Source organism: Diorhabda carinulata, chromosome 3 (genome assembly GCF_026250575.1).
Source record: "Diorhabda carinulata isolate Delta chromosome 3, icDioCari1.1, whole genome shotgun sequence".
NCBI lineage: Eukaryota > Metazoa > Arthropoda > Insecta > Coleoptera > Chrysomelidae > Diorhabda > Diorhabda carinulata.
In genome coordinates, this window is record NC_079462.1 from 910,674 (window position 1) to 924,911 (window position 14,238).

At 30.9% G+C, this 14,238-nt stretch overlaps 2 protein-coding genes across 2 annotated transcripts; both read left to right on the forward strand.

Annotated features, from left to right (window-relative positions):
- The first annotated feature begins 265 nt into the window (after positions 1 to 265).
- On the forward strand, positions 266 to 4,453 carry LOC130891904 (retinoid-inducible serine carboxypeptidase-like). The gene is made up of 8 exons (XM_057796987.1): positions 266 to 390; positions 2,782 to 3,057; positions 3,122 to 3,306; positions 3,359 to 3,469; positions 3,575 to 3,773; positions 3,826 to 4,050; positions 4,107 to 4,261; positions 4,320 to 4,453. The coding sequence occupies exons 1-8, from the start codon at positions 333 to 335 to the stop codon at positions 4,386 to 4,388; spliced, it is 1,278 nt and encodes a 425-aa protein (XP_057652970.1). The 5' UTR covers positions 266 to 332; the 3' UTR covers positions 4,389 to 4,453.
- Positions 4,454 to 9,035: 4,582 nt separating this feature from the next.
- On the forward strand, positions 9,036 to 10,804 carry LOC130891905 (retinoid-inducible serine carboxypeptidase-like). Its single transcript, XM_057796988.1, has 8 exons — positions 9,036 to 9,162; positions 9,224 to 9,499; positions 9,555 to 9,739; positions 9,794 to 9,904; positions 9,961 to 10,159; positions 10,220 to 10,444; positions 10,496 to 10,650; positions 10,709 to 10,804. The coding sequence occupies exons 1-8, from the start codon at positions 9,117 to 9,119 to the stop codon at positions 10,775 to 10,777; spliced, it is 1,266 nt and encodes a 421-aa protein (XP_057652971.1). The 5' UTR covers positions 9,036 to 9,116; the 3' UTR covers positions 10,778 to 10,804.
- The last annotated feature ends 3,434 nt before the right edge of the window (positions 10,805 to 14,238 follow it).

Sequence of the window (14,238 nt, forward strand, 5' to 3'; positions counted from 1 at the left end):
TGATAAAGTAAACATTTCTGCACCCTTACAACACTAGCGTCCATTTCAACCCTTTAATGAAGGGTCCGAACCCTCATACGTTATCTGTCAAGTAGACGATCTAAAATTATTAATTTATAGTTGTTTCACACTATATCTCGCGAATTGGCTTCGTTATCTTCAACCCTCTTCATCATAAGATGATTATTTCATCTAAAAATAGATGTCTGGACTGAATAACTACGAAAAAATTTATATCTCATATCAATTTTGTTATCTGGAGAGTACTTTGACATTTTTTTTTTGTTTTTTTGATAAAACGTTAACAATTTCATTTATTTCATAGTAGAATAATGACAAAGATGTTGAGATTTCTGTTATTATTATGTTTTATTATTTACAAATCTGCAGGTACGTATTGAAGATGAATCTAATTACTTTTGGGTTAACAACCTGTCCATCAGGATCCGAAAGCAAGACAGCAACACTTTTTTCTTGTTCACTCAGCTGTCTTATTTCCATTTAAATCTAATTAAAAACATCAACATATCCATTTATTTTTATTACCAAAGAATTTGTTTGTATATCTGAAAATAGAACCTACTATGTAGGCAACCATTTATACATCGATTGCTCCCCTTTAAACTATGAGAAATGTTCAATAGCCAACTCACAAACTCCACATTTTGAAATTGAACTTTCCTGGTCGTTTTTTGTAAATCGGGGTGGAAATTCACCCCGTCCTTAACCCGCATACACTTTCTCAAAATTAAGTATTTATCTTGTGAACCAGTAATTGATTTTTCTTGTTCCAAAAAGGTTTAATTGATTGAAACTTTATTATCTTCACTGTTTTGACGTTTTTAGAGCCATAGAACACACATTTTATCGTATAATACACTTTTTATTCCCCATAAAATAAGTTTTACTTCGTATAGAACTTAAAAACTCCCATAAAAAGCTAAATTTTCTATAGAACTCATACATTTCCAGTAAAATTTCTCATAAAACACACATTATATCGTATAGTACATATTTTGTTCCCCATAGAATACGTTTTACTTCGTATAGAACTTATAAATTCCCATAAAAAGCTCAATTTTCCATAGAACTCATACATTTCCAGTGGAATTTTCCATAGAACACACATTTTATCGTATGAGACAAATTTTATTCCCCATAGAATACATTTTACTCCATATAGAACTTATAAATTCCCATGAAAAAGCTCAATTTTCCATAGAACTCATACATTTCCAGTGGAATTTTCCATAGAACACACATTTTATCGTATGAGACAAATTTTATTCCCCATAGAATACATTTTACTCCATATAGAACTTATAAATTCCCATAAAAAAACTCAATTTTCCATAAAACTCATACATTTCTAGTGGAATTTCCCATAGAACACACATTATATCGTATGAGACACTTTTTATTCCCCATAGAATACATTTTACTCCATATAGAACTTATAAATTACCATGAAAAAGCTCAATTTTCCATAGAACTCATACATTTCCAGTAAAATTTCTCATAAAACACACATTATATCGTATAGTACATATTTTGTTCCCCATAGAATACGTTTTACTTCGTATAGAACTTATAAATTCCCATAAAAAGCTCAATTTTCCATAGAACTCATACATTTCCAGTGGAATTTTCCATAGAACACACATTTTATCGTATGAGACAAATTTTATTCCCCATAGAATACATTTTACTCCATATAGAACTTATAAATTCCCATAAAAAAACTCAATTTTCCATAAAACTCATACATTTCTTGTGGAATTTCCCATAGAAGACACATTATATCGTATGAGACACTTTTTATTCCCCATAGAATACATTTTACTCCATATAGAACTTATAAATTCCCATGAAAAAGCTCAATTTTCCATAGAACTCATACATTTCCAGTGGAATTTTCCATAGAACACACATTTTATCGTATGAGACAAATTTTATTCCCCATAGAATACATTTTACTCCATATAGAACTTATAAATTCCCATAAAAAAACTCAATTTTCCATAAAACTCATACATTTCTAGTGGAATTTCCCATAGAAGACACATTATATCGTATGAGACACTTTTTATTCCCCATAGAATACATTTTACTCCATATAGAACTTATAAATTCCCATGAAAAAGCTCAATTTTCCATAGAACTCATACATTTCTAGTGGCATTTCCCATAGAACACACATTATACCGTATGAGATACTTTTTATTCCCCATAGAATACATTTTACTCCATATGTAACTTATAAATTCCAATAAAAAGCTCAATTTTCCATAGAACTCATACATTTCTAGTGGCATTTCCCATAGAACACACATTATACCGTATGAGACACTTTTTATTCCCCATAGAATACATTTTACTCCATATAGAACTTATTAATTCCCATAAAAAGCTCAATTTTCCATAGAACTCATACATTTCCAGTGGAATTTCCCATAGAACAAACATTATATCGTATGAGACACTTTTTATTCCCCATAGAATACATTTTACTCCATATAGAACTTATAAATTCCCATAAAAAGCTTTTTATGGGAATCTTTCATAAAACTCACAAACTCCACATTTTGAAATTGATTTTTCCTGGTCGTTTGTTGTAAATTGGGGTGGAAATTCACCCCGTCATTAACCCGCATACACTTTCTCAAAATTAAGTATCTATCTTGAGAACTAGTAACTAGTTTTTCTGGTTCAAAAAAGGTTTTGACGTTTTTTAGAGCTAAACTAACATTTTTTTTTTCGATTTTTGTTCTCAATATATAGGTAGGGAAGGTTTTGGTCCGACCGATCAAGAATGGGGATATTCAACAGTTAGACCAGATTCTTACATGTTCTGGTGGTTACATTATACCACGGCTAATGTTTCGAATCCCACGGACAGACCTCTGATCATTTGGTTACAAGGTGGTCCTGGATCTTCCTCGACAGGATACGGTAATTTCGCCGAATTAGGACCATTAGATCTGGAATTAAAGCCACGAAATACCACGTGGGTTCAATGGGCTAACGTATTATTCGTTGATAATCCAGTTGGAACTGGTTAGTAACGGTTTTAGTTGAATTTTCGCTTGTTTTGCCCATTAAACGAATGGATGTCTTTCAGGATTTGGTTATATTGGTGAAAATGGTTCATTCGCTTTGAATAATACCCAAATCGCACAGGATTTTCTGGTTTTTTTGAAAGATTTCTACCAAAAGCTACCACAATTTGAGAATATACCCTTATATATATTTTGTGAATCGTACGGTGGGAAAATGACACCTGAAATCGCGTTGTTTATATATAGGGTAAATAATTATAATATATTTCTCTAATATCATTAACTTTAATTGATTTAAGGCGCAAAAAAATGGAGAAATACCATCAAATCTCAAAGGTGTAGGTTTAGGAGATGGTTGGGTATCCCCGATCGATTCGGTATTAACATGGGCACCTTATTTATTGAATTTGGTGAGTTTTTGATATTCCCAGATTTTTAGACGCGTCTGGCAACCTCTTCTTCTTTTTTTTTCTCTCCTCCTATTCCCACGGAATTGAAAGTTAACCTAATTTAAGGGTTTGGTCGATCAAGATGGTTACGAATCTATAATGAAACAAGCATACAAAGCACGAGATGCTATAGATAGAGAAGATTACGAACAAGCTTTCAATTTATGGGGTTTGATAGAAGAAGAAGTGGAAAAACAAACTTACAACATCGATTTTTATAACGTATTATTAAAACCGACGGCTTCCATTAAAAAAATAGGGTTATGTAAGTTTCGATTATAATCGATTGCACCCGATTATAATCGATTATATTTCAGATCGATCTTATTTGGGAGACGCTCTTAGTGACATAATGAACGATTTGGTGGCGCCCGCTTTAGGATTAACTCGAAAATGGGACGATGTCGATGGCGGGGTTTTTAACGCATTAGGACCTGATTTTATGAGACCAGTTATTCATCTAGTGGATGAATTATTGGACACTACCGATCTCACTGTGGCTGTATACAATGGTCAACTCGATTTGATTGTAGATACACCCGGTAGGTTCGTAATAAATCATATATAGTTGGTTTATACTGCGTTTATTAATTCTTAGGAACCGTGAATTGGATAAAGGAGATGAATTTTAAAGATAAAAAATTATGGGAACAAGCTGAACGTTTACCTTTCCATATCAATGGATTTATGGAGGGATACGTTAAAAAATATGATAAATTCGCTTTTTATTGGGTGAATAACGCTGGGCATATGGTGAGAATATTCGATACAATCGATTCACAGATTTGAATGAGTATTTTTATTGTTCTAGGTACCCGCCGACAATCCTTCTGGTATGGAATATATATTGAGAGAAGTTACTAATAATTTTGAGGTTTGAATCGTATCTAAACATATGTAAATGCTTTCGAAAAAATTAGACTATTAACATTGAAGAAAAAAGAAGTTTTATTTCCCCATAAAACATATTCTATTTTATATAGAACTCATACATTTCCAGTGGAATTTCCCATAGAATACACATTATACGTATAGTACACTTTTTATTCCCCATAGAATACATTTTACTCCATACAGAACTTATTAATTCACATAAAAAGAACAATTTTTCTTAGAACTCATACATTTCTAGTGGAATTTCCCATAGAATACACATTATACGTATAGTACACTTTTTATTCCCCATAGAATACATTTTACTCCATATAGAACTTATAAATTCCCATAAAAAGCTCAATTTTCCATAGAACTTATACATTTCCAGTGGAATTTTCCATAGAACACACATTATATCGTATAAGACACTTTTTATTCCCCATAGAATACATTTTACTCCATACAGAACTTATTAATTCCCATAAAAAGAACAATTTTCCTTAGAACTCATACATTTCTAGTGGAATTTCCCATAGAATACACATTATACGTATAGTACACTTTTTATTCCCCATACAATACATTTTACTCCATATAGAACTTATAAATTCCCATAAAAAGCTCAATTTTCCATAGAACTTATACATTTCCAGTGGAATTTCCCATAGAACACACATTATATCGTATGAGACACTTTTTATTCCCCATAGAATACATTTTACTCCATATAGAACTTATTAATTCCCATAAAAAGCTCAATTTTCCATAGAACTCATATATTTCCGCTGGAATTTCCCATAGAACACACATTATATCGTATAAGACACTTTTTATTCCCCATAGAATATATTTAACTTCATATAGAACTTTTAAATTCCCATAAAAAACTAAATTTTCCATAGAACTCATACATTTAGTAGAATTTCGTATAGGACATAATTTATATCGTATAATACACTTTTATTCCCCATAAGACACGTCTTACTTCATATAGAACTTATATATTTCCATAAGAGAGCTGAATTTTCTATAGAACTCATATATTTTCAGTGTAATTTCCCATTAAACAAACTTTATATCGTATAGTACACTTTTCATTCCCCATAGAACACGTCTTACCTCATATAGAACTTATATATTCCATAAGAAATCTCAATTTTTCATAAAACTCACGCATTTCTAGAGGAATTTCCCATAGAACACACATTATATCATATAGTGCACTTTTCATTCCCCATAGAACACGTCTTACCTCATATAGAACTTATATATTTCGATAAAAAAGCTCAATTTTATATAAAACAAACATTATATCGTATAGTACACTCTTTATTTCCCATAGAATACGTTTTACTTCTATGGAGCTTATAAATTCACATAAAAAAGTTCTATCTTTCATAAATCTCATAAATTTCAATAGTATTTCCCATAAAAAAACAATATATATTTTACAGTAGACATTCTATGTTCTATGGAACAAATTTTGCTTGGTATAGAACTGAGATTCTCAATTTGAAAGCTCTATTTTCAATATTACTCATAAATTTCCATCAGAAATGTCATATGCCCCATAAAACACGTTTCATATTTCATAATATGTTCTATAGAACACATTTTATTCTGTATAGATTTCTCTCTCTGAAAAAAGCTCCCTTTTTGTCGTGATTTAATCCCCCTGAAAACGTTCTATTTCCCATAGAGACAAATTATTTTCCAAAGAACATTTGAAAGTGTGATAAATATGTTCCATACACATCCATGAGAAGATGTTCCGGTTCCCATAGAACAGTTCCGCGCTCCATATTGTTCACAGAGCACAACAAAACCTTTTATATCCCATAGAACTTGTATGAAAACAAGTCGGAGTCTATGGAATACGTAGAATTGTCATGAAAACTTTCTATTTTTCATTGAACATATTTCAGTTACCATAAACTTGATTCCCATAGACATAGCTAGCGAGTGAGGGAGTTTTATTGATTACAGAACACAATTCCCCATAGAAAAAGATATCGAATCACGTAGTTTCAAATAGAATTCAATATATCGTACGTATGAACAGATATATTTTCATTTTTATAACAATGTATAGAAATATGATATGAAAAAAAAATAAACAAAACTATTATTATATTGAATTACGGACATACAATTCCACTTATCGTACACAAAAGCCTCCGTTGGCGTGTTTAGACGATAAACACCACACCATGGCTTCCTTTTAATGTCAATTTTGCGTTCAGAAAAACATATTCACATCGAAAATTGAATGGGTTCGGTGTATCGATTCTATATGGGTTACACACCATTACAAAGCAAGTGATATTCGTGTAGAATCGAATTTAATGCAGCCATAAGTTACCCACAACGTTGAGTTGTACTCGATTGTCAATTATGGTCGAATTGTCGCAAGTCTATACAGGCAATGATGACAAAATTTAGTAACTGATTTACATGGTTGTTATACCATAGCTGATTATAGAAAAGTAATTAAAATGGGCCTTATTTTTTGTATTATTATAGATCTACATATAATATGCGATATGTCTTTTGTATATCTTGGTTTTCTGACTTTTAACGTTCATCAAAATCTTCAAGTTTTGTTGGAAACATTCCCATTGTCCAATATTTCCAAGTTTTTGAGAAAAAATTCAAAATTGAGTCCAAGAAACTATCTTCAAAGGGATATTTTTCGTAATTATCACCAAGAACTTCTTAAATGACTTCCAAATAGCATTTCTATTGATAGATAACAGATTTAAATAGTTTTTTGGTTGAATTCGTTTCAACAGAAATCTCATTAACATATTTAGTCCCTTAAATACCTTTTGAAGTCCTTCAAAACATTTTAATCTTGATAAAAACGTTTCTCTTGGTCAATATTTCCAAGTTTTTGGGAAAAAATTCAAAATTGAGTACAAGAAACAATCTTCGAAGCGATATTTTTCGTAATTATCACCAAGAACTTCTTAAATGACTTCCAAGTAGCATTTCCATTAATAGATAACAGATTTAAATAGTTTTTTGGTTGAATTCGTTTCAACAGAAGTCTCATTAACATATTTAGTCCCTTAAATACCTTTTGAAGTCCTTCAAAACATTTTAATCTTGATAAAAACGTTTCCCTTGGTCAATATTTCCAAGTTGTTGGAGAAAATTTCAAAATTGAGTCCAAGAAACTATCTTCAAAGGGATATTTTTCGTAATTATCACCAAGAACTTCTTAAATGACTTCCAAGTAGCATTTCCATTGACAGATAACAGATTTAAATAGTTTTTTGGTTGAATTCGTTTCGACAGAAGTCCTATCAACATATTTAGTCCTTAAATACCTTTTGAAGTCCTTCAAAACATTTTAATCTTGATAAAAACGTTTCTCTTGGTCAATATTTCCAAGTTGTTGGAGAAAATTTCAAAATTGAGTCCAAGAAACTATCTTCAAAGGGATATTTTTCGTAATTATCACCAAGAACTTCTTAAATGACTTCCAAGTAGCATTTCCATTGACATATAACAGATTTAAATAGTTTTTTGCTAGAATTCGTTTCAACACAAGTCTCATCAACATATTTCGTCCCTTAAATACCTTTTGAAGTCCTTCAAAACATTTTAATCTTGATAAAAACGTTTCCCTTGGTCAATATTTCCAAGTTTTTGGGAAAAAATTCAAAATTGAGTACAAGAAACAATCTTCGAAGCGATATTCTTCGTAATCATCACCTAGAACTTCTTAAATGACTTCCAAGTAGCATTTCCATTAATAGATAACAGATTTAAATAGTTTTTTGGTTGAATTCGTTTCAACAGAAGTCTCATTAACATATTTAGTCCCTTAAATACCTTTTGAAGTCCTTCAAAACATTTTAATCTTGATAAAAACGTTTCCCTTGGTCAATATTTCCAAGTTGTTGGAGAAAATTTCAAAATTGAGTCCAAGAAACTATCTTCAAAGGGATATTTTTCGTAATTATCACCAAGAACTTCTTAAATGACTTCCAAGTAGCATTTCCATTGACAGATAACAGATTTAAATAGTTTTTTGGTTGAATTCGTTTCAACACAAGTCTCATCAACATATTTCGTCCCTTAAATACCTTTTGAAGTCCTTCAGAACATTTTAATCTTGATAAAAACGTTTCCCTTGGTCAATATTTCCAAGTTTTTGGGGAAAAATTCAAAATTGAGTACAAGAAACAATCTTCGAAGGGATATTCTTCGTAATCATCACCTAGAACTTCTTAAATGACTTCCAAGTAGCATTTCCATTGACAGATAACAGATTTAAATAGTTTTTTGGTTGAATTCGTTTCAACAGAAGTCTCATCAACATATTTCGTCCCTTAAATACCTTTTGAAGTCCTTCAGAACATTTTAATCTTGATAAAAACGTTTCCCTTGGTCAATATTTCCAAGTTGTTGGAGAAAAATTCAAAATTGAGTACAAGAAACAATCTTCAAAGGGATATTCTTCGTAATCATCACCAAGAACTTCTTGAATGACTTTCCTTAATACCTTTTGACATCCATAACTTTCTGAAACAATCTAAAATTCTTGTTTTTACATACTTTCCAGTCTTCTTATAGTTTTTGAAGCATTTTTGATATCTTGATAAAAAGATAATGATAATATTTGAAGTAGAAATGATCATTATCAAAAAGTACTTCACAAAATCGTTTTTAACACGTCTACGATTTGATACACGTACTAGTTTCATCTCAACCATCCATCAAAATGTTGAGAATTCTATTAACAACTTTTCTGTTTTACACAGTCGCAGGTAAGCATACAACAACTTTTAATATAAAAATATTCAATTCAACCCCCCCAAAACCATCTAGGAAGACAAGGTTTCGGTCCAACCGATCAAGAATGGGGTTACTCCAATGTCAGAACGGGCTCTTATATCTTCTGGTGGTTGCATTATACCACAGCAGATGTTTCCAATCCAACGGAAAGACCTCTGATCATTTGGTTACAAGGTGGACCTGGTGCTTCTTCAACTGGATACGGTAATTTCGCCGAATTAGGACCATTAGATCTGGAATTAAAACCAAGAAATACCACGTGGGTTCAATGGGCTAACGTTTTATTCGTTGATAACCCAGTTGGATCCGGTAAGTAATAGTTTTTTTTTTCAATTACAACTAATTGAATAATTATAAATTACAGGTTTCAGTTATATCGATGAAAGTGGATCGTACGCTGAAAATAATACACAAATAGCAAAAGATTTTCTCGTTTTTTTGAAAGATTTTTACAAGAAATTACCACAATTCGATGGGGTGCCTTTATATATATTTTGCGAATCCTACGGTGGGAAAATGACACCGGATATAGCAGCTTTTATCTACAGAGTGAGTAAATTAAATAATTTTCCTTTAATATAAATTGTTTTTAATGGTTTTCAGGCACAACAAAACGGAGAAATCAATACTAACCTACGAGGAATAGGTATAGGAGATGGATGGGTATCTTCTATTGAAATCGTAGAAGCTTACGCCGATTATTGTTTGAATTTAGTAAGTTTTTTTCAATCTCTCAACGATAATTATTAATTAAAAATGTGATTTTTAAGGGTTTAATCGACGATGATGGTTATAATGCTATTCAAGGTATAGCTGAACAAGTAAAACCTGCTTTAGATAACGGGGAGTTTGTTAAAGCTTTCAATTTATGGGGGGATGTAACCGCTGAAATTGAAGAAAAAACTTACAACGTCGATTTTTATAACGTTTTATTAAGACAAGCTGCTACTACTAAAAAAATGGGGTTGTGTAAGTCATATTTTTTTACTAAATTCGTTTATTTAATTGATTTATTTCAATATTTTATAGATCGTTCGAATCTTGGAGACGCTCTCGATGATATAATGAATGGTCAAGTAGCTGCTGCTCTAAACCTAACAAGCAAATGGCAAGATGTTAATTACAGTGTATACAATGCTCTATTATACGATTTTATGAAACCAGTCACTTCAGTCGTGGAAGATTTATTGGACAATAGCAATGTATTTGTTGCTGTTTATAACGGTCAATTGGATTTAATAATAAATACACCCGGTATGTATTTCGTATGTATTTATGATAATTATTACTAAATTATGTTTTTAGGTACCGCTAATTGGATAAATAGATTGAATTTCGAAGGTAAATCTTCATGGGATCAATCTAAACGAATTCCTTTCAATATTAATGGATACATGGAAGGATATGTTAGGAAAAATGATAAATTCGCTTTCTATTGGGTGAATAATGCTGGACATATGGTAAAATTGATCGAATTTCGTTAAACCTAATTGATATTATATTTATTTTTATTTATAGGTACCATCCGATAATCCATCCGCCATGGAATACATTTTAAAAGATGTTACCAATAATTTTAAAGTATAATTTTATTAAATAATATATGAAATGACACATTTTCGTTTTTTTCGTATTTTTCTGTATTTTTGGAAAGTATGTTGTCGAATACTATAACCACAACAATATACAGGTCGCTGTTTTCCAAAATCCTCCGCTTTTTTCGGTTTCCATAATTTGTATTGAACTGCAACAACAAAAATTAATAATGACGAAATCGAAGTGATTAAAATCGAAAAAAATTAATGGAAACTTTAGTGATTTAATACAAAATCGTGGTTGTGAAAATCTCCATCTATGGAATATTTGACGTATGTCATAGTGAAGAGTTTGAAGTTAGATAAAAAAGAAGAATGAAAAAATTCGTTGATAATGGGGTACATTGAGGATTCCATTGGGAATTAGAATGAAATTGTTGGTGGAATTAATCATGCATCAGCATCTACAACTAATAGAAATGAGATTAAAACAAGAAACAATTTGATTTTGCATACACTAGATTTATACGGTGATGAAAATTGATTATATCAAGTCTGCTGATTAAGAATATACTGAATATCATCGAATATCACAAATTACTTGCATTTCAGACAAAATCTGCGCTACAGTCCAAAAAAACGAAGCCCCACATATTGCTGATTCGCTAATGAACGTGGAATATTTGACGTATGTCATCGTGGAGAGTTTGAAGTTAGATAAAAAAGAAGAATAAGAAAGATAATACAATTTTTGTTTTCCTAACTAAATTCAACAATTTCCACGTTCAAAGTCATCTCCAAAGAGGCAGCAAACAGATGATAATGGACCTGTTGTTTCAGAAATCCAACCAACAATTTGATTTTACATACAGTGAATTTATGCAGTGATGAAAATTAATTACAACGAGTCTGCTGGTTAAGAATATTGTGAATATCATCGAATATCACAAATTACTCGCATTTCAGACTAAATCTTGGCTACAGTCCAAAAAAACGAAGCCCAACATATCGATGATTCGCTAATGAACGTGGAATATTTGACATATGTCATCGTCGAGAGTTTGAAGTTAGATAAAAAAGAATAATGAAAAAATTCGTTGATAATGGGGTACATTGAGGATTCCATTGGAAATTAGAATGAAATTGCTGGCGGAATTAATCATGCATTAGCATCTACAACTAATAGAAATGAGATTAAAACAAACAACAATTTGATTTTGCATACAGTAGATTTATACGGTGATGAAAATTGATTACAGCGAGTCTGCTGGTTAAGAATATTGTGAATATCATCGAATATCACAAATTACTCGCATTTCAGACTAAATCTTGGCTACAGTCCAAAAAAACGAAGCCCAACATACCAATGATTCACTGATGAACGTGGAATATCTGACGTATGTCATCGTGGAGAGTTTGAAGTTAGATAAAAAAGAAGAATGAAAAAATTCGTTGATAATGGGGTACATTGAGGATTCCATTGGGAATTAGAATGAAATTGCTGGCGGAATTAATCATGCATTAGCATCTACAACTAATAGAAATGAGATTAAAACAAACAACAATTTGATTTTGCATACAGTAGATTTATACGGTGATGAAAATTGATTATATCAAGTCTGCTGATTAAGAATATACTGAATATCATCGAATATCACAAATTACTTGCATTTCAGACAAAATCTGCGCTACAGTCCAAAAAAACGAAGCCCCACATATCGATGATTCGCTAATGAACGTGGAATATTTGACGTATGTCATCGTCGAGAGTTTGAAGTTAGATAAAAAAGAAGAATAAGAAAGATAATACAATTTTTTTGTTTTCCTAACTAAATTCAACAATTTCTACGTTCAGTGGTATCTTCTAACAATAACAAAAGCTCAATCTAATCCGTAAATTAATGAATTTATCATTTTGATTATGTGTATTTAATTTAAAACGAGTAATCTTTCAATCTGACAACGTAAGAATGAAGAAATGTTGTTTTAAAAATAGGGACAAAACGGGCTATGTGTAGCTTACGACTGTTCTAATGTTGTTACATTTGATAAATTGCTGTTATCTTTTATTCATCCTGAATAACATAATCATTGTATTATGCCTCTTTAACTAATTTTCCTAAGTATGCTGCAAAGAACATTATTCAAATTACGTTTCTTTCACAAGAGATACAATATGTTAACGGTAGAAAAAAAAGAAGAAAAAGAAGAAGAAGACGGTGATTAAACTCATATTTTAAGAGCGTGTATCTCTAATGGCATGTTTGTTCCGAAAATAAATCCAATATTATACAGGGGTATTTATAAATAATTCATTTACCCAAACGCAAACTTAACGATAAAAATATTTGATGAACGAGGTTAAAAGAAATAGGAAAACAGTCAAAAAGAAACAAAAAACAAATGTAATGAAGAAGTATATTAGAAAGTACACAATTTATACGACATATGTTTAAAATTTGAAGACGCTACGTTGTTTAATATTTATTTAGCAGTCATTAATAGTGAACGAACGTTTTAGTGAACATTAACCTAATCAATACCCCAACCTCAACCCCAAACCCAACTAGATTCTACTCTAAGTGAGACTGATTATTCGTTATCAACAGTAAAATATTGAATAGCAGCGTTTAAACGAGACTGTACGATCTACGGAGTCCAACAACGCAGTGATTGATCAAATATTGAGGAAAATCCATTGTATGATGATCGATTTGAAGTGCGTGAGTTACTAGACATAGTAGACATTTCAAAAAGTGTAAATTAACTGAAAATTTGGGTATGAGAAAGCTGGGCGCAAGATGGATACCGTATTCAACCTCCTCGTGCTCGATGGTCAAAGTTAATGGTTATTTCGATTATTAGTATAAAAACCATCATCAGAAGACTGATATAAATATTCTTAGACCTTTAAAATATGTAAACAAGTGTATTTTTGATTAAACATACGATATAATTTGTACAGGATCTATACAGGGTGATACAATAAAGCTACTTCGTTTTAATAAGAAGATTAGCGTTGAAATTTAGATTTTATATTGTTAAAATTGATATATAATCAAAACTAAAGTACCTATTGTTTTGTTTTATAAAGATACGTGACAAAAAAAAACAATGTCCTACTTAAAATATGCTTGACATAATCTCTAAACTGTAATTTACTTACTGATAATAATTTCCAGATATTTTTAAATCTTTTTATTTAAATAATACTTGAAATATAACATATATCTTTCGATATATCACTATTATTAATGATTTAGTCTGAAAATCTCAATATTAATATGAAAAATCAAGATTAAAAACATTTCGAAATTGTTGAGGTACATCGTGAACTTTTAGAAATATTTCCACTGATATAAACACAAATTTGTTGTGAAAATTTAACCTCTGGTTCGCTGAGGATCGAATTTCTTTTTTTTTTTTGTATTGTCCTTATGGTATTTTTGACAATCGAGTTCCTAAATCGGAAACGACATTCCAAAAATGAACGAATTTGGGCTTCTGAGATGT